At 42.5% G+C, this 19,882-nt stretch overlaps 1 protein-coding gene across 1 annotated transcript in view; it reads left to right on the forward strand.

Moving 5' to 3' along the window:
* Positions 1-19,882, forward strand: part of stk11 (serine/threonine kinase 11) — a 48,020-nt gene that overhangs the window by 3,690 nt on the left and 24,448 nt on the right. Inside the window, exons 3-5 of the mRNA XM_080726354.1 lie at positions 12,631-12,714; positions 14,493-14,582; positions 18,072-18,204. Of these exons, the coding sequence (XP_080582480.1) occupies positions 12,631-12,714; positions 14,493-14,582; positions 18,072-18,204 (307 nt within the window). The remainder of the gene's footprint in view (positions 1-12,630; positions 12,715-14,492; positions 14,583-18,071; positions 18,205-19,882) is intronic.

Genomic DNA, 19,882 nt, shown 5'->3' on the forward strand with positions numbered 1-19,882 from the left:
GGTCCGGGACCCCTAGGGGGTCCTCAGAGTTACTACAGGGGGTCCTTCAAATCTTTGTGTGATAGAAACCTTTTTTTCTCCTTTTTTAGGCTATCACCACTTGAACCCTAAAGTCCATGTTCGGAGAACTTTAGCCAAAAATAGCAGATCTACAAGCTCACAACGCCTCGCGCTGCGAGGCGTTGTGAGCTTGTAGATCTGCTATTTTTGGCAAAGAGGTTTGGTGTAGAGGGGAAAAAAGAGCACACTAAGTACAGAGTGAAAGGTCAAGTTTATTAAGTATTGACATTTCAAGTTGTTAAATATCTGCGACACCTATTGACATGAATCCAAAATACACTGATGATTGTGCTGTCAAAAGATGAAACTATATGGAATCTGGGGGTCCCTGCTTCATCTCTCTCTCAGCTAAGGGGTCCTCGGCCTGAAAACGTTGAATGCCCCTGTTTTAGTCTGTGTTTCCTTCCTGTTGTGTTGTTTATACCTTTTCGCTGTCACCGTGCCACATATTGCTCTCCACCTCGGCTCCCCCTTTGAGGTTTAACTTGGCACAAGTTGGCAGCACAGACGGCAGCGCCGCCGTGGAAGTCTGGAACGCCCCGGAGAAGAGTCTCTCTGTGGCCTGTCGGTGTCTTCTGCTCTCCTTCCTTCACACGTGTAGTTTCTCTAGCGAACGCTTTAATACTTGAACCATTATTGTATGCTTTATCTTGCGAGCTTGTAGATCTGCTAAGCAAATATTTCACTTACAGATGTTCTCTTTAAAAAGATGCATTCAATGATTTGCCAAACATTTCAAGATTTTTCAAAAAAATAGCAGATCTACAAGCTCGCAGCGCGGCACTCGGTGCCGCGCTGTGAGCTTGTATATCTGCTATTTTTTTAATAGTTAAAGCATAAAATAATGGCCACAATTTGGAGTGACACAGGTGCGTTCCCGGTCTGCCTAGGCTAGGCATAATGAGCCCATAAGTGTCTTGTGTCAGCAGTCAGAAGACGTGCTAGTGTGTGTGCGGCGGTGGTGGGGTTGGTTGTGTCAGACCCTGACAGCAACATAGAACTCAGCCGACGGGAACTGCAGTAATAATATATAATGACGTGACAAAACAGTGGGGCATTCGTCACAAAGGGTAATTGTAGGCTCATTGGTCACGAATGACTGTAGGCCCTCTTCCTGTCGAACTGCTCTTCGACACTGACGTGAGGCCTATTTTGGGCATGTCATTATGGCAAAATAGATACTATTTTGACTGTCGGGCAGAAACCTCGTACTGTAACTGTATCTCCACGTTTCAGATTTGTATGTTCCGTAAAGTAAAGCCCTGCTTCATCATACAAGACTGTCGCAACAAAACTAGTGAAAATAGCCGATCTACAAGCACACAACACCTCGCACCGCAATGCGTTGTGTGCTTGTAGATCAGATATTTTCACTATTTTTTTATTTTTTTTTAAATGATAAATACAAAAGGAACGGACATGCAAGGTTTCCACCCAACGACAACGATATGCTGTGTTAACACTTTCAGAAATGGCAAAATGACTGATCTGCAAACTCATGCAACAGCATGTCGCGACGCAAGGTGTTGTGAGCTTGCATGTCGTCTGTTTTCGCTGTGCGTCTCACAACAAAGTGTAGAGGGCTTTAGTGGTTAAAGTACACACAACCATCCAGAAGCATGTTTGTCTTTAGCCTCCCTGTTCAAATAATCCACTGTTGCTATCGCCACTGCAACTGATAATAATTGATAGGTTGTTTGTACTTCTCTTTTATCTCTGACCGAGACATCAAACTCTGTAGTACTTGGTTCATAACTATTGTTCCATTGTTTTAGTTTTTTTTTCATACTGGCTGGCTACCTTGAAGTAGCCCGCATTAATACCCGTTTTAAGTCATTTACTGCCATGAAACAGAGCGTTTTTCACGTACCTTTGAAAAGTCGCCGGGGATCCACACACGGGAGCATTCCAAAGACACCCTTGTGTCTTCTAGAATCAAAACATAATCACTGTCCACTCAGAACAAAGATATAGGGCCTCTGCATCAACATTGCGCCCAGCCCCTCTCCCATACACAGTATATGAGGGATTGAATGTAGGAGTCTCAGAAGTAATGTTGGAGAACCCAGACCGATGCCCGTTGGGCAGAACAGTCACCAATGACGTCCAGTTGTGAAATACGTGTCTGTGAAACACCTGTCTGTGATGTAGGCATTGTTTCAGCAAGTGGCTGTGTTACCATGGTGGATGTCACCATGCTCATCTCCAAATTTGGGCATTGTTTCAGCATGTGGCTGTTACCATGGTGGCGACACTGTAGTATCAGTGATGTCAGCATGCAGACAGACAGACAGCAGACGGACAGACATACAGACGGTAAATGAATAGTTAGATATCTCATAATTCTGACGTCATAGAATAGAATCTCCTGCAATTTTCAGGAGATTCTGACGTCATTGGTGGCTATCTATTGACCAGCTTTGAAAGCTGGTATAAAAAAAAAGGAAAAGCTTTTTTGTTACCTTTTTTTGTCCACAGTCCACACAAATCCAAAAATATTTGGTGAGCCATAGTGCCATCAAGCGTCAAAACTTGTCAAACTCGTCACTTGGCAGAGAACAAGTTAATATATCTTTTTTTCTAACACGTATGCAAGTTGTGTAGGACCTTTTGAGTTTGACGTCTGCTTTCGTCTCTTGACATGCTCATCCACCCACTCCATCTTTCCTCCTCTCCAGCCCTCCAGATTCTAAAGAGCTTTTAATCACACGATCGTTATTAAATGTTCTGCAGACGTGAGCCACAGGCCTGTGTGCTGCTAAATATAGCGGGGATGCTTTAGCAACTGTCAAGCGAGTTCACGCCGAGGGTATGAATAAGCGCATGCAAAACGGCACGTTTTTAGGCCACTGTGGAGCCTTCGGACTGAGGTAGAACTCTTGGTGAAGTCTGCTGCTCTGTATCGATATGGTGTCTAAGAGAGGTGTCTATTGTTGGTTTGTTGTCTATTGATCTGTTGCTATATGTGTATTAATACTACACTCATAGTATTATAGGTATATACTTTACTCAGTTTATCTGATCTGTTTGTAGCCCAGGCTGAGGAGTCAATGGTCGTATTGTGCATGGCCATTATTATTAGTATGCATATATGCGTACATTTAGTTTGATGCTGCTGTTTTTTGGCACAGTTTCAAGAGGGGGGGGGGGGGGGGTGCTAAGCTATACGTTTCAGCTCATGATGACAGTTGAAACACGGATTATCTTTATTTGTCCCCAAAACACACGCAACGTTGTTCCAGCAACATTCTCTAATAAAACAACTGACACAAACGGTGTCCTGTAAAGTAAGAAAAAATGAACTGGCAGATGCTCTCAACTCGGGCAACAAAAGTACTATTAATTTCCAGCATGTTTGAAAAAGCTGTGGTTAAGATTTGCTATAATAATGGTAAAATGTAGGAATTTCACTCCTGCAGTGCAATTGTTTGGCTTGCTGCAATAAGTTGAGAATGTTGAAGGGCTAGTCGTGACTGTTGGGAGTCAGGGTGAAAGCTGCTATGAAGCTTTGCTATGGGTATGTGTACCTCCAATGCCTTCCTGCTTGACACTCAGCATCAAGGGTTGGATTTTGGGGGGGGTAAGTCCCTGCTACATACTAAAAACATGTCCAGAGGGTGTACCGGTTTCCCAAACAGTGGGTCTGGACCCATTTGTGGGTCACGGACCAATTTGTATGGGTCACAACCTCACGACTCTAGTACGAATCCCATTCTCTTTTCCTACATAGAAACAAATATATATTTCAAAAGATATTCCCTCCCCCCCAGACATTTGAATTATTTTTGTTTTATCAATGCATTAGAAAAATAATAATGAAAATAATGGAAATAGATGAACTACAAGCTCACAACACGTTGCTTCATGCCACGTTGCAAGCTTGTAGATCTGCTATTTTCACTAGTTTGTGGCCCGGACAAACTCTTTTGGGTCTAAAGCTAAACAGTCTGGGAACCAGCCTTACTACTTGCTTGCCTCCATGATGTCAATGACATATAGATGAACTGGCATGAGAGAGAGTCGTTGGTTAATGACAGCGTCTTCCTTTTTTGGTGAACTCTCCTTTTAACCGGAAGGTTGTAATCACTTTAACCATTATTTATGCTTTAGCTGTTAAAAAATAGCAGATATACAAGCTCACAGCGATTGAGCTAGGCCTATTTATAAGACATTCATAGATTTGGGTCAATACATTTCAAAGATTTGCACACATTTTCAATTCTTTTCAAAAATAGCATATCTACAAGCTCACAGCTGTGAGCTTGCATAACTGCTATTTGTTTAATAGTTAAAGCATAAAAATAATGTTTAAAATGGTTCAAATCTAAAGTGACACTCACACAGATTCGCATTTCCAAATCTTAAAGGCTTAATGACAGCTTCTTCCTTTTTGGGTGAACTGTTCCTTTAAACGAGGCCAGTGTGTGAGTGGATGCCGTAGTAGAGCCAGCTTCACTGCATTCAATGCATTCCAGACCCTGCCAAGCCACTTCCTGCTTTGGGAGAGTTGCCACGGGGAACGTGGGCATGCCCACACTGGCAAATGATTGAGCAATGCCACTCCCGTTGCTCCGGCAACGCCATCCGGAATGCCGTGTCCCTTGTTTGGAATGACAGGCACGAACATGCCCACAAGCACCGGGCCCAGTCACAAACTTTCAAAGTATACTGGCCTCCCGATGTTCGGCATTCAGAATGTGAAACAAACAAACAAACACGTATCTATGAAATGGATCTACAGATGGATCTGATCTACGGGCTTGCGGTGTGTCATGATGTGCTGTGAGCTTGTAGATCTGCTATTTTTGTTATTAATCGTAAAGTTTAGGGTTTAAGTGATTTTTAAAAGAGATGAAATGTCCCTCCACCTGGAGTTCAAGTGGTCAATTAGGTTGTGAATCACTGCTGTAACAGTGTTCACATCAGTGTTCATTTTGTCGAGACTCGAACATGACGAAAACATTTATTTTACTAACTTTTTTCAATGATGACAACTTAATAAAACCTAAGATATGATGACTAAAACTAAGACTAAATACATTGGCAATTTTGGCAACAAATAAAAACAAGACTAAACTGTTAGGAAGGGACTTGTGGAGAAGAGATGGAGTATAACTAAAAGGCAAGTCATGTTATGTTTGGTTGCATGCATGCCATGGTGTTGCATGCTGAAAATAGCAGATCTACAAGCTCACAATGCATCACACTGCAAGGCGTTGTGAGCTTGTAGATCGGCTATTTTCGGCGAAGTGCTTTGCAGTGGGAAAAGAGCAGACCAAGTACAGTGAAAGGTCAAGTTTATTACGTTTTGACCGTTCAAGTGGTTAAATATCTGAAAACACAAATTGACAAAAATACACTGTTGATGGTGCTGTCAAACCATGAAACTATATCTATGAACAGATTGTGGGGGTCCCTGCTTCATCTCTCTCTCAACTAAGGGGTCCTTGGCCTGAAAACGTTGAAGACCCCTGGACTAAACTAAAGGTGTGCGGTCAAACACGGGTTCAAACCCTCCGGACTCCTTGCAGTGGTCAGTGGTGGTCAGTTCAAGTTCACATCAGTGTTAATTTCGTCAACTAAGAATGACGAAAAATGTTCTTCAACTACCTTTTTACACTAACAAAAACTTAAAAACTAAGCTACAATTTTGTCAACAAATAAAAACAAAACAACATTTTTAGGGGGGGACTTGTGGAGAAGAGATGGAGAACTATAAGACAAGTCATCTTATGTTTGGTTGCGCTCAGGACGGTGTTGCATGCTGAAAATGGCAGATCTACAAGCTCACAACGTGTCACTGTAGATGACTAAGATGACAAAAATTTGACTAAAACTAAACAACCTTTTACTCAAAAGACTTATGGCTAATTTACCAAACACAGATTTCCGGTCAAACACCTGTTCAAACCCTCCGGACTTGGGGAGGGACTGCTCATAAGTCCGAAATCTCATTAGTCCTACATCTCATTAGTCCGAATTTAGTTAGGGTTGGGTTTTAGGGTTAGGTTTAGGCATAGTTTTACTGAGGTTATGTTTAGGTTTAGGCATAGTGTTTTTCACCAGGTTAACATCACCAAATTCTGACTAATGGGATGTAGGAACAATGAGATTTCGGACCAATGCCATGGCACCCCGGACTCCTTGCAGTGGTCAGTGGGTCTGTCTGGACCTCGGCCCGCTCAGGACTCCTTGCAGTGGTCAGTGGGTCTGTCTGGACCTCCTGGCCCGCTCCGCTCAGGACTCCTTGCAGTGGTCAGTGGGTCTGTCTGGACCTCGGCCCGCTCAGGACTCCTTGCAGTGGTCAGTGGGTCTGTCTGGACCTCCTGGCCCGCTCCGCTCAGGACATCTGAACCAGCAGACTCACTGCAGATAGACTGCAGCAGCAGCAGACACTGTACTTCACACCGCAAACGGCTGACACTCTGCTTTCAAACATTCAACGCTGTTTCTGCTTTATTATTCCGGATCAAAACAAAGCAGCAATGTGACTGTTGTTTGCTTTGCTCTGCTGCTTTTTTCCAGAGTAGAATGGGCCAGTCTTTCTGTGCTGCTGCCTGTACTGCGGGCTTAGCTTACTGTACCATGGAAGATGACACAGGAGTAATGAGTGCAATGACTTTACTGTAATGGTGTTCTATCTATAGGGGTTTTGTGAAGGTGATAACTTTTCATCAGGGCACTGATGTTCTGTCCTTCCATTTTGATATTGTGTATGTCAGTAGTTCTCTAACCTTTTTGTACCAAGGACTGCCAAGTTGATATACTTTCGGCCAAGGACCCCCAACCGAAAATGTTATGTGCCAGGGACCCCCACAATTTAAGATTAAGATATATTCTTTTCTAAATATTTTGGTATTTTTCAAAACACTCTCAAATAGCCGATGCATAAGCTCACGGCGTGGCACGAAGTGACACGCTGTGAGCTTGTATATCTGCTTTTTTTTTTAAACAGAGAAGGTAATGCATTTTGCTGGGGACCCCTGGAACCCCTCCAAGGACTCCTGGGGGTCCCTGGACCCCACTTTGAGAAACACTGAAATTACATTGGTGATGTTATGAGGTTGACTCACTGTCCCGTCAGCTAGCCGTATACTGTATGTATATCTAGCTGCTAGAGCAGGGGTCTTCACCGTTTTCAGGCCAAGGACCCCTTAGTTGAGAGAGAGATGAAGCAGGGACCCCCACAACCTTTTCATAGATTCCATATAGTTTCATCGTTTGACAGCACGGTCATCAGTGTATTTTGGATTCATGTCAACTCTGTACTTGGTCTGCTCTTTTTCCCCCTCTACAAAACCTCTTTGCCGAAAATAGCCGATCTACAAGCTCACAACGCCTCGCAGAGCTTGTAGATCTGCTATTTTTGGCTAAAGTTCCCAGAATATGGACACTAGAAAAACTGTTTCTATCACACAAAGATTTGGAGGACCCCCTGTAGTAACTCTGAGGACCCCCTAGGGTAGATCTTGGGACATATAGCTAGCTAGCTGACCGGGTAGTGCCTCAACCTCATGACATCAAGGTCCCTGGTTCGATTCCGGCGAAGAGAGAGACCCATCCATGTGTTCCATGTCCTTTCCATCTTTGCCCTTAGTTTTCTGCCTCTCTGCTGTCCTAAATAAACAAAACAACAAAACAAATTTGGATTTGTATGGCATACAGCTCATGAAAATCAAAAAAAAATCCATATCTAATAATATTACAATATTGCACGAAACCACTCAAAACAAGGCAAGAAATGTCAACTTTCTGAAGTCAGAGTTGCTTGAAGTCCAGTGTGAAATCTCCGCAGTCAGTGATGATTTGGGAGGCTATGCATCTGCTGCAGATGTTACATCTAGTTTGGTTCCACAGATCAATGATGTGTGAATGGCAGATCTACATTCTACATGCTCACTTGTAGATTGGCTATTTTCACAATCTTTGCCTCTCCCACCATGTAACCCATTCTTTCACTCAGTGCCAATTGCCTAAGCTGTTGGCCTTGGCGCTACTCTCCCTCTGCCAACCTGGGGAGGGCCCCGAACTGAGCTCATACTTCCTTCAGTGCATGAGGAGTATGTAGGCCGCTTCTTATCACCTGACAGGGGGGGAGTTTCCCCGGTTGCACATAGCGCGTGGATTTGGAAGGAACACGTTATTCCAACCAGTTCCTTTCCCCTCCATCAGGCACACTGGCTGGCCAGTATAGAGACCAGGATTACTGCATTTAGTGTTTTTGTGAGGGTACCTACCTTAGGGGACACAAGGAGAACATGCAAACTCCACACAGAACTTTGCCTCTTTTTTTTTCTATTTTACTATTTAGCCAATGTTTGTTGATTACTTTTGATGCAGTAATGGTCACTGTTGTTTGGCAGGCGAGAAGAAATGGAACACAATCTAATATCTAGAGATGTTACCGATCAATCGTCAATGGATCGGATCGGGCCGTTCAAAGCGTGATCGGCGATAATCGGTGGTTTAGATCAAAAGGTAAATGCACCGATCCGATCGGCTCGGTGCATCCGATCAACTAGCCGTTCAGTTTGCCCACTTTAGGCCATTTTGGGGTATTGATTTCCACAGTGCTGAAGGAATAATTAGTTACTGCTATGATAATAAATACATAGTAATGCTGGTAAATAACTATAAGGCAAATATATAAATGAATTCAATGAATGAATTAAAATTAAAACATTAACATTTAGAAAATATAAATAACTTGATCGGATCGGTGATTGATCGGTATCGGGTGATCAAACTTTTGTGATCGGTGCTCGGTGATCGGTTCCAAAAAACCTGATCGGACCATCCCTACTAATATCACACCATACATCTTCTCTGGTGGGGGTCCCTGGCACTAAATCATTCCAAATGGGGGTCCGCCACCTACTAATATGTACTATCGAACCGATTTGGGGGATCCATGCCATGAACATGGTTGAGAAGAACCACTGCATTAAGTGAGGGAGTGAATGACTAGAGCAGGGGTGTTCAACAGGGGGTCCCGGACCCCTAGGGGGTCCTCAGAGTTACTACAGGGGGTCCTCCAAATCTTCCAAGCCTTTTTATTTTAACAACTTGAACCCTAGTGTCCATATTCTGAGAACTGTAGCCAAAAATAGCAGATATACAAGCTCACAACGCCTCGCGCTGCGAGGCGTTGTGAGCTATTAGATCTGCTATTTTCGGCAAAGAGGTTTTGTGTAGAGGGGAAAAAGAGCAGACTAAGTACAGAGTAAAAGGTCAAGTTTATTAGGTAATGAGGGCTCAAGTGGTTAAATATGTGAAAACACAAATTGACATGAATCCAAAATACACTGATGATCGTGCTGTCAAACAATGAAACTATATGGAATCTATGAAAAGGTTGTGGGGGTCCCTGCTTCATCTCTCTCTCAACTAAGGGGTCCTTGGCCTGAAAACGTTGAAGATGGGACTAGAGCACACATATTGTCAGTGGACATACTGTGTGAATTCCGCAGGCCCTGACAGGACAAGACCCCCCCCCAGTGTGGCATGACGTGTGAGAGAGGAGAGGTGACTGTGTGTAGACGGCCTGCTGTAAGCAGAGGAAAAGGAGAGAAGCAAAGATTCTAAACTAAACTAACAATTACTATTAAACTGTTACTGGCTTTAATCTCGACTTATTGCCAGAGCCTAAAAAGGCCAGTCCACTTTAATGTTTCATCACGATAAAATAACAATTATTGTCCCATCCCTGAAAAAGAAAGAAAAAGAAAAAAATAGCCTAGTGTTGGATCTCTGTGTCCCTTCCTTCCTTCCAGCAGTCCTTTCTTTTCCCTGGTGCTTTGTGTGCTGAATGCATTAGGACCCCCCCCCCCCCCCCCCCCCCCCCCCCGCCTCAGTGACACAGTGACAATGAATGTGGAGTGCTGGTGATTTAAGCCATTCAGAACGGGTACACATCGTGTATTAGTATTTTATGCTTTAACTATTTAAAAATGGCAGATCTACAAGCTCACAGCGCGGCACCGAGTGCCGCGCTGAGCTTGTAGGTCTGCTATTTTTGAAAAATCGTGAACATTTGAATTTTGACCCGATTCTATAAGTGTCTTCTAAATCCTTTTGTTTGTTTTAAAAAAAAAGCATGTTTCTACGTCAGTGGTGCTCAAACTCTTTTAGTCAAGGACCCCCTAGAATTATATGTATTTAGCAGCCGTCCGACCCCCGTCTCAAAATACTTTGTATCAGGGGACCCCCCAGAAGCAAATACTTGAGTTACAAATGTTCACTTAAAAAATGTGATGTGCACAAATGTTCATAAAAAAAATAAAAAAAAAGCAGATCTACAAGCTCGCAGCGCATCACTCGGTGACACGCTGTGAGCTTGTAGATCTGCTATTGTTCAATAGTTATAGCATTCAATAATTTTTGGCTAACCCTAACCCTAAATGGGTTAAAGCTCTGCTGCTGGACTACAACTGAACAGAACGTCTCCGCTGCTTCATCCTTGTATAACTAATGAGAGATGAAGAAAAGCGGGGCTGCTGCTGCTTAGTGTGTTGCTGCTGCTGCTTAGTGTGTTGCTGCTGCTGCTTAGTGTGTTGCTGCTGCTGCTTAGTGTGTTGCTGCTGCTGCTTAGTGTGTTGCTGCTGCTGCTTAGTGTGTTGCTGCTGCTGCTTAGTGTGTTGCTGCTGCTGCTTAGTGTGTTGCTGCTCTGCTAGTGTGTTGCTGCTGCTGCTTAGTGTGTTGCTGCTGCTGCTTAGTGTGTTGCTGCTCTGCTAGTGTGTTGCTGCTGCTGCTTAGTGTGTTGCTGCTGCTGCTTAGTGTGTTGCTGCTGCTGCTTAGTGTGTTGCTGTTGCTGCTTAGTGTGTTGCTGCTCTGCTAGTGTGTTGCTGCTGCTGCTTAGTGTGTTGCTGCTGCTGCTTAGTGTGTTGCTGCTGCTGCTTAGTGTGTTGCTGCTGCTGCTAGTGTGTTGCTGCTGCTGCTTAGTGTGTTGCTGCTGCTGCTTAGTGTGTTGCTGCTGCTGCTTAGTGTGTTGCTGCTGCTGCTTAGTGTGTTGCTGCTGCTGCTTAGTGTGTTGCTGCTGCTGCTAGTGTGTTGCTGCTGCTGCTTAGTGTGTTGCTGCTGCTGCTTAGTATGTTGCTGCTGCTGCTTAGTGTGTTGCTGCTGCTGCTAGTGTGTTGCTGCTGCTGCTTAGTGTGTTGCTGCTGCTGCTTAGTGTGTTGCTGCTGCTGCTTAGTGTGTTGCTGTTGCTGCTTAGTGTGTTGCTGCTCTGCTAGTGTGTTGCTGCTGCTGCTTAGTGTGTTGCTGCTGCTGCTTAGTGTGTTGCTGCTGCTGCTTAGTGTGTTGCTGCTGCTGCTAGTGTGTTGCTGCTGCTGCTTAGTGTGTTGCTGCTGCTGCTTAGTGTGTTGCTGCTGCTGCTTAGTGTGTTGCTGCTGCTGCTAGTGTGTTGCTGCTGCTGCTTAGTGTGTTGCTGCTGCTGCTTAGTGTGTTGCTGCTGCTGCTTAGTGTGTTGCTGCTGCTGCCTGGGCAGTAAGCTCTTATCTCCATGTGCACATTTCTTCTGTTCTTTTTTTAAATGTGAAAAGTAACGGTTTTGGAACATATGAGGTTTCCACCCGACAAGAGACGATAGCCTTTCTTGGGCACATCTTGGCTATCATGCTTTTGAAAAGTGTGCTTTTTTGTTTTGGATATAAAACAATTAGAATATCATGCCAAACATCATTCCTTCCATGATTTGATTCATAATATGATTTTAATGATTTACGTTCATTGCACATAACGCTAAAATATTTCGAACCTTTTAATATTGAGGAGTACAGTATATCCTCAATATTAAATATTAAATTAAATGTTGCACCGTTGCACCATTAGATGGAAAACCATCTACATTTTGCAACGGTTTGGCTGCTGATGCATTGGGCTGTTACGATTGACATTTTACATGGCGATTAATTGTCACTCAAATAATTGCGATTAATGATTTAATTGTGTATTTGTCGTTGACAATTACATTTCTGTTTGGCTTGTAGGCTTTGAAGTTGCACATGGCAGATATGACACATAACCTAAATATACAAAGAAATTAAGGACATAGTTGACAACTTTACACTTTAAAAAGAACATTGATAGTGGAAATAGCCGATCTACAAGCTCACAATGCGTTGCGATGCGATGCGTTGTGAGCTTGTAGATCTGCTATGTCCACTATTTTTTTTAAGTGTTTGAACATGTATGAACAATCTTCAACATGTAAACAATTATGGCGATTATCTCAAAATAATTGTGATTATGTCGAATAATTGCGCCGATTAGACGATTATGTAATAATTGTGACAGCCCTTCTGATGCAGTCAGTTGGATGGTGGATGAGCGTTTACAGACAGTTGCTGTGTGTGTTTTTAACCATGGTGTTTGTTTGTTTGTGTCTTCATGTTTGTGTGTTTTTAACCGTGGTGTGTGTTGGTGTGTGTCTTCATGTTTGTGTGTTTTTAACCGTGGTGTGTGTTGGTGTGTGTCTTCATGTTTGTGTGTTTTTAACCGTGGTGTGTGTTGGTGTGTGTCTTCATGTTTGTGTGTTTCTAACCGTGGTGTGTGTTTGTGTGTGTCTTCCAGAGAGATTCAGCTGCTAAGGAGACTCCAACACAAGAACGTCATTTCGCTGGTGGACGTGCTGTACAATGAAGAGAAGCAGAAAATATATCCTTTTTGTGTGTGTGTGTGTGTGTGTGTGTGTGTGTGTGTGTGTGTGTGTGTGTGTGTGTGTGTGTGTGTGTGTGTGTGTGTGTGTGTGTGTGTGTGTGTGTGTGTGTGTGTGTGTGTGTGTGTGTGTGTGTGTGTGTGTGTGTGTGTGTGCGTGCGTGCGTGCGTGCGTGCGTGTTGCGTGCGTCGCACCAAATTCTGGGGGGTCCTTGGAACAACATATTTTGAAATGGGGGGGGGCAAATTTTTGGTCCGTGGCCAAATACATGTAATTTTGGGGGTCCTTGAAATGAAAAGGTTTTGAGAACCACATATTTTAGAAGAAGTATTTAGAAGACGTTTATAGAATCGGGTAAAAAAATATTCAAAGACTTGCGCAAATGTTCACGATTTCTTTTCCAAAAATAGCTTATCTAAAGCTTGCAGCGCTGTGAGCTTGTATATCTGCAATGTTTTTAATAGTTAAAGCATAAAATAATGTAGTAATGCGTTCCCCCACTCAGTGTTGTTTTTGACAGCAAATTTTGATTTCGTTTTTAGTCATAGTCTTTTGAATAAAAATTCATTTAGTTTTAGTCATAATTTAGTCACCTGAAAAGTTTTAGTTTTAGTCTAATTTTAGTCGACTAAATCTACAGTTGATTTAGTTAACTAACATGTATTTTGGCAGGCCTTGATGGCATCGTAATGACTGATTTTACACTTGGTTGCGTGCTGAAAATAGCAGATCTATAAGCTCACAACGCCTCCCTCCCTAACGTTTTAGTCTAGTTTTTATTTTGTTGACGAAATTGTCAATATATTTAGTCTTAGTCATCACAGCTTAAGTTTTTATTTTGTTTTTATTTAGTTTTCCTCAGTAAAAAAAAACGCAGTCGACAAACATTTTTCGTCATAGTTTTAGTCGACGAAATCAACACTGCCCCCACTGCCCTACAAGCGCCGGGTTCCAGATACTTCCACAACTAACATAGCTTATTATTACCCATCATCCTCCTCTCCTCTCCCGCTGGCCCGGTGGTCACGCTGTACCTTCTCACGTCTAATCCGTGTGTTTACAACCACAACGTCCCACCTGTCATCTCGTGTAATTAGTGTTTATAAAGCGAACACTGCATAAAAAGAACGCTAAGCCCTAAAATCGGGTGTTGTTGACGACCAGCTACTCCCGGCTCTCTGTGGGACAGCATTTTGTTTGTTGTATGATCCTCTGTTGCGTTGTGTTGTGTTGCCTCACAGATGCTTCCCATTATTAAAGGCTTTTGTTTGTGTTGGGGGAACTGCACGGCATATCCCTCCTTAACTCGCTGACGTACGTGTATGGTGATGGAGTATTGTTGTATTATACACACCAGTGGTTCTCAACTGTGAGTCTGGACCCCCAGGGGGGTCCCCAAATTATTCCCCACATGATTAACTTACTGTGCAACCTTGTTTTCTCACTCAACAGTAAACAAAGTGTATAGAGGGTATCTGCACATTTATACAGTGACAATTTAAGGACTTTTTAATACCTCTAAAATTAAACATTGGCCAAATGTTCAAATATTACTGGCAGAAATTGTGAAAATGGCTCACAAAAATGCTCACAACACCTCATGTATATCGGCTATTTTCACTCATTTCACGTGTTGTACAAAATGTAATGCCTCAACTCTTGGTGCTCGTCAGGGTGAGGGAGTCCCCAGTTAAAATATGATTATGTTGGCGACCTGAAGAGGTTGAGAACCACTGATATACATCACAGCCTATCCCTCCTTGACTCCCTGACGTACGTATATGGTGATGGAGTATTGCGTGTGCGGGATGCAAGAAATGCTGGACAGCGTCCCAGAGAAAAGGTTTCCAGTGTTTCAAGCTCACGGGTAAAAAAAAAAAAAAGTCTCTGTCTCTGTCTCTGTCTCTGTCTCTCTCTCTCTCTCTCTCTCTGTGTGTGCTATTATTAGTCTCAGCCTATCTATCTCCAGCCCACTACTCCAGGGCCTAAGTTTAGATGCAGGAGGACTGCAGGGCCTCGTTAAAATAGCTGCTCTGTGCTGGGTTAGTTATCGCTGGTGAAAAAGAAGAAGCCACTGGTCTGTGTCACACATGTTAGTATTTCTGCCTCTTCCTCCTGTGAACAGCTTCCCCCCTCTCTCTCTCTCTCTCTCTCTCTCTCTCTCTCTGTCTCTGTCTCTCTCTCTCTGCATTCCTGATGTGTTTTGTCAATACGACAGAGGCTGACATGCATACATACTGGGATATAAACAAACACACGGAGGGAGATTGGGAGGGTAAAGTTACTGCCGAGCAGACCACTACAGATGGAGAGGATCCGTCTGGTGCGTCTGGCTTGGCTGGGTGTCCCGACTAAGGACAGATTCTTAACTCCAATTTTAGAGGCAAATTTAGTTCGGTTCGGTTCGGGGAGTCACACAATCGCGGTGGCACCGAACAGCCAAATTAATGACGAACCTCTGAATGGCATCATATTGTAGTATGGACAGAGCCGGACCTAAATAAATGTGTCTCTAAAAGTGGAGTATGAATCGGCCCTAGGGCTGTCACGATTATGACATGTGACGATGAATGGTCACACTAAATAATTCCGATTAACAATTTAAATTATTGTTATTATCTCAAATAATTACGATTGGGCAGTTATGTAAAGATCGTGACAGGCCTCGTCCCGACGAAAACAGTCGTCCGTGTTATTTGGAGTGAAGCGTGGCGGGTAGAAGGGCGTCTCTCTTACGGGTCCATTTGGTTCCCGTTGTAAACGTTACTTAATTTAAATATAAATCCATGAATGTCTCTTTGTCTATCTGTGCTGGTTATTATGTTGTTACATTTACAGTAAAATAACTACAAATGCAACATTTAACAAAATGGTCACTTTAACAAGGTATTATAATTGTATTCTCCACATCTTGACAGAATGGTATATTCCCAGGTTCTGCAGGTCAGCTGCACAGGTGCAATGCATTATTGTTAATTGTGGCACGTTTACTAACATGCCAAGTTTAGCTGCACTTGAACAACCGTTCCAGGCTGCCTTATCCAGCCCAAGAAACCATAGAAACCTTTGTAAAAAACTGACAAAACTAGTGTTTTTTTTTTTTCAGACTTTTTTTCAGAATAGCAGATCTACATGCTCACTTGTGAGCATGTAGATCTGCTATTTTCACAAGAGAACCGTGTTATACAAAATGTAATGCCTCTTTTCCATGAGGACTCCCATCTTTGCCATACCCCAGCTTTTGCTGAACTGACGCCACTAACGAACCAGATCCCTAGTCACGTCCTCCCGGTGAAACCCTCCCCTGTCAGGAGAAGACAAGCGGCCTTCCCTGGACATCACATGTATCAGAGGAGACACATGGTTATCTGTACTCCCCCCGGGGCCGAGCGCTGTGCAAACCAGCACTGACAGGGGACTGGGATATACGGGGCCGAGCGCTGTGCAAACCAGCACTGACAGGGGACTGAATTTATGACCCAGGAATCTCCTGTGTGCGTGTTCATTCTTTGCTCATATATGGAGATTCTACCAATTATAACGAACCGAAAGCCTCGTTAGAATGTGCTTGCGTTCTACTAAAGGGTTGTCCTAATCTAAAGACTGCCTTTAGCTAAAAACGAAACAAAAAGAACCCTAAAGGTGATCGTGCAATGGTTACACATGTCTCAAACATGTGTCCATTGATTATAGTTTTACAGTTTATTTATGTCAAAATAGGCGGTATTATGTGGTTAGTTGGGCTTAAATTGTTTATTTGTAGGCAGGTATATATTGCATGTTACGTTTTCTGTTTTTGTCACGTTATGTTACTTTTCATATGTGTAATTTTGGATGGAGATGAGCTTCTTGCTAAATCTGTCATGTCTACATGACACCATATTCAATTGATTAATAAACAAAGTCAAGCATAGTTGAGCCACATACTGTAGCTCTCTGCCATGCATGCCAGCGGTCTGGTAGTAGTGTGTCAGTTTGTTTTGGTGCTTTCAGCCCCCTCTAGTGGACAAATGTGCAGACAGCAACACATAATACAGTATAGTATACTATGCATTATTCCTCTGTTTACCCTGACTTAATGGCTCAACTGAAGAGTTGCCCTGAGACTGACATATTAATATGATCATTACAATATGATGAGTTTTCGGAACCCGTATTTCAGGCTGTAAAAAAGGTTGATGAACCAAGTCATCCATTTACAATGGTGTAAAGTATCTAAGTTTGCTAAAGTACCATACTTAAATACTTTTACTTCTACTCCACTACATATTTGACAACTTTAGTTACTAGTTACTTTTCAGATTTAGATTATTATCACAAAACATATCACTTCAGCCTTATATATAAATATTTTGTCCATTTGAAAATAGCTGATCTACAAGCTCACAGTGTGTCCCTTTGTGACACATTGTGAGGATTTTTATACATTTGAAAACATGAAATGGGACATTCTTTATAATGAGTAGACCTAGGGCTGTCACAATTATGACATTTTACATGATGATTAATTGTCACCCAAATAATTGCGATTAATGATTTAATTGTATATTTGTCGTTGACAATTACATTTCTGTTTGACTTGTAGGCTTTGAAGTTGCACATGGCAATCATGACACATAACTTAAATATACAAATAAATTACTGACATATTTTACAACTTTATACTAAAAAAGAGCATTGATAGTGGAAATAGCCGATCTACAAGCTCACAACGCATCTTGATGTGACGCGTTGTGAGCTTGTGCTGTAGGTCTGCTATTTCCACAATGTTTTACTTGAAAAAAACATGAAAATATTTCAACACGGAAACGATTATGACTATAATAAAAAATAATGGCGATTATTTTTCAATTGCGATTAGACGATTATGTAATAATTGTGACAGCCGCAGCCCTAAGTAGGCCTACTTTTACTTTTGGTACTTTTAATTCTGGATTTTTAACTTGTAACAGGAATAATTCTACTTTGCAGTATTGATCACATGATCAATTGAAGTAAAACATTTGAGTACTTTCCCCACCACTGTGCATTTAGAATGGAAACCACTCAACACACGTTGAGGAGAAGAGTAAAAGAGTAACCTATACTCACGTGACACTGCTGTCTCTTCCTGCTGTATCCTAACCGTTATCCTTGACGAGACCTCTTTCTGTCCTGCTGTCTCTTCTTTCTGTATCCTAACCGTTATCCTTGTCTCTTCTTGCTGTATCCTAACCGTTATCCTTGTCTCTTCTTGCTGTATCCTAACCGTTATCCTTGTCTCTTCTTTCTGTATCCTAACCGTTATCCTTGTCTCTTCTTGCTGTATCCTAACCGTTATCCTTGACGAGATCTCTTTCTGTCCTGCTGTCCTCAGGTACTTCTGCCAACTGTTAGATGGCCTTGAATATTTGCACAGCCAGGGAATCGTTCACAAAGACATTAAACCAGGGAACCTGCTGCTGACCACAGATGGAGCACTGAAGATCTCTGACCTGGGGGTGGCAGAGGTGAGCACAGACCCCATGTTCACCCTTTAACACATTGACTTAAAAGGTAAGCTGGGAAGCTCGCCAACTCACCTGGGAGACGTCTGGGGACGTCTTACCTGGTTACCAGGTAAGTAGAACCTACTGTAGCGGCTGGTGAACAAAAACACTACATATCCCATCATGCAACTCGGCCACCCGCATCACGCAGCCGCCATTATCCATTGACTCCTATTCTATGCTGAAACATAAAAACAGCTTTATCCCTGAATAAGGTGCAAATAACGCAGAGGAGGCCGAGATCCGCTTGTTTTCACGGCAACACTATAACGTGATGGTCGGCCGCGGTTAGGATTTTAGTTTCGCGACCGTTTGTAAACAAACAGATCACCTTCCTGGATCGTCATTGTAGACACACGTGCACACGCACAGAGCTTCCGGGGCTCTTCAGAATAAAGCGTTAGTCAATGGTGGCACTGTATATCCTAACCACTAGATGGCGTTGGTGTCCTATGTGTTAAGTGTGTTGACTTCCTTGACTAAAACTATGGCAAGAAATGTTGGTTCGACTGCCACTGACGAAAACTAAATAACAACTAAGCTATGAAGTCTAAAACTAAGACTAAATATACTGACAATTTCGTCAACAAATACAAACTAGACTAAAATGTTAGGGAGGGACTTGTTTTAATCATATTTTAGTTTTAGTTAGGTATGATCAAGTAAGGCAATAAAATAGTCGACTAAAATCGTATTATATTTAGTTGACTCCATGTACAGCTATTTTGTCTACAAAATGTATCATAGCAGGCCTTGATGGCATCGTAATTGCCGATTTTGGTTGCATGCTGAAAATAGACGATCTACAAGCTCACAATGTCGCAGCGCTTTGTGAGCTTGTAGATCTGCCATTTTCAGCATGCAACACCTGAGCGCAACCAAACACAAATGACTTGTCTTTTAGTTCTACTGGATCTCTTATCCACAAGTCCCCTCCCCAACATTTTAGTTTGGTTTGTATTTGTTGTTGAAATTGTCAATATATTTAGTCTTAATTTTAGTCATCACAGCTTAGTTTTTATTTCGTTTTCGTCAGTGAAAAAAAGGTAGTCGACAGAACCTTTTTCCTCATACTTTTAGTGGACAGCATTAACCCATTTAGGCCTACAATTATTGAATGCTTTAACTATTGAAAAATATGATTATTTTGTGGGTCACGGCCAGAAAAGGTTGAGAACCACTGGCATACACTACCTGTCTTTGGGCATTGAGCATAGGAGTAAGCGACCTGTTATTGAGCTAAATTATTGTTATATAGTCCTGGAAATCGGGTTAAATATTCTGGAAAAGTTTTGGAAAAGTTTTGGAAATGAATTGGTAAAGATGTGTGGGAACCCTGAATAGATATCGTTGCCACAGGGCAGAAACCTCCTATCTCCATGGTGTAACTTGTTTGTGTTTTCTTTGAAAATTAACCCATCAAGACCTGGAATTATTTTGTTCTTTAGCTATTGACAAATAGCTGATATACCAGTGCACAGAGTGACTCTGTGAGATTGTACATCTGCTATTTCTTTTTGAAAGATTGTGACATCTATACTATAATTTTGCGAATGTCTGAGTGAGTGTCTGTCTGTCTGTCTGAGTGAGTGTCTGTCTGTCTGTCTGTCTGTCTGTCTGTCTGAAACAGCGTTTCTCC

This window comes from Nannobrachium achirus (genome assembly GCF_963921795.1).
Source record: "Nannobrachium achirus genome assembly, chromosome: 5".
Classification (NCBI taxonomy): Eukaryota; Metazoa; Chordata; class Actinopteri; order Myctophiformes; family Myctophidae; genus Nannobrachium; species Nannobrachium achirus.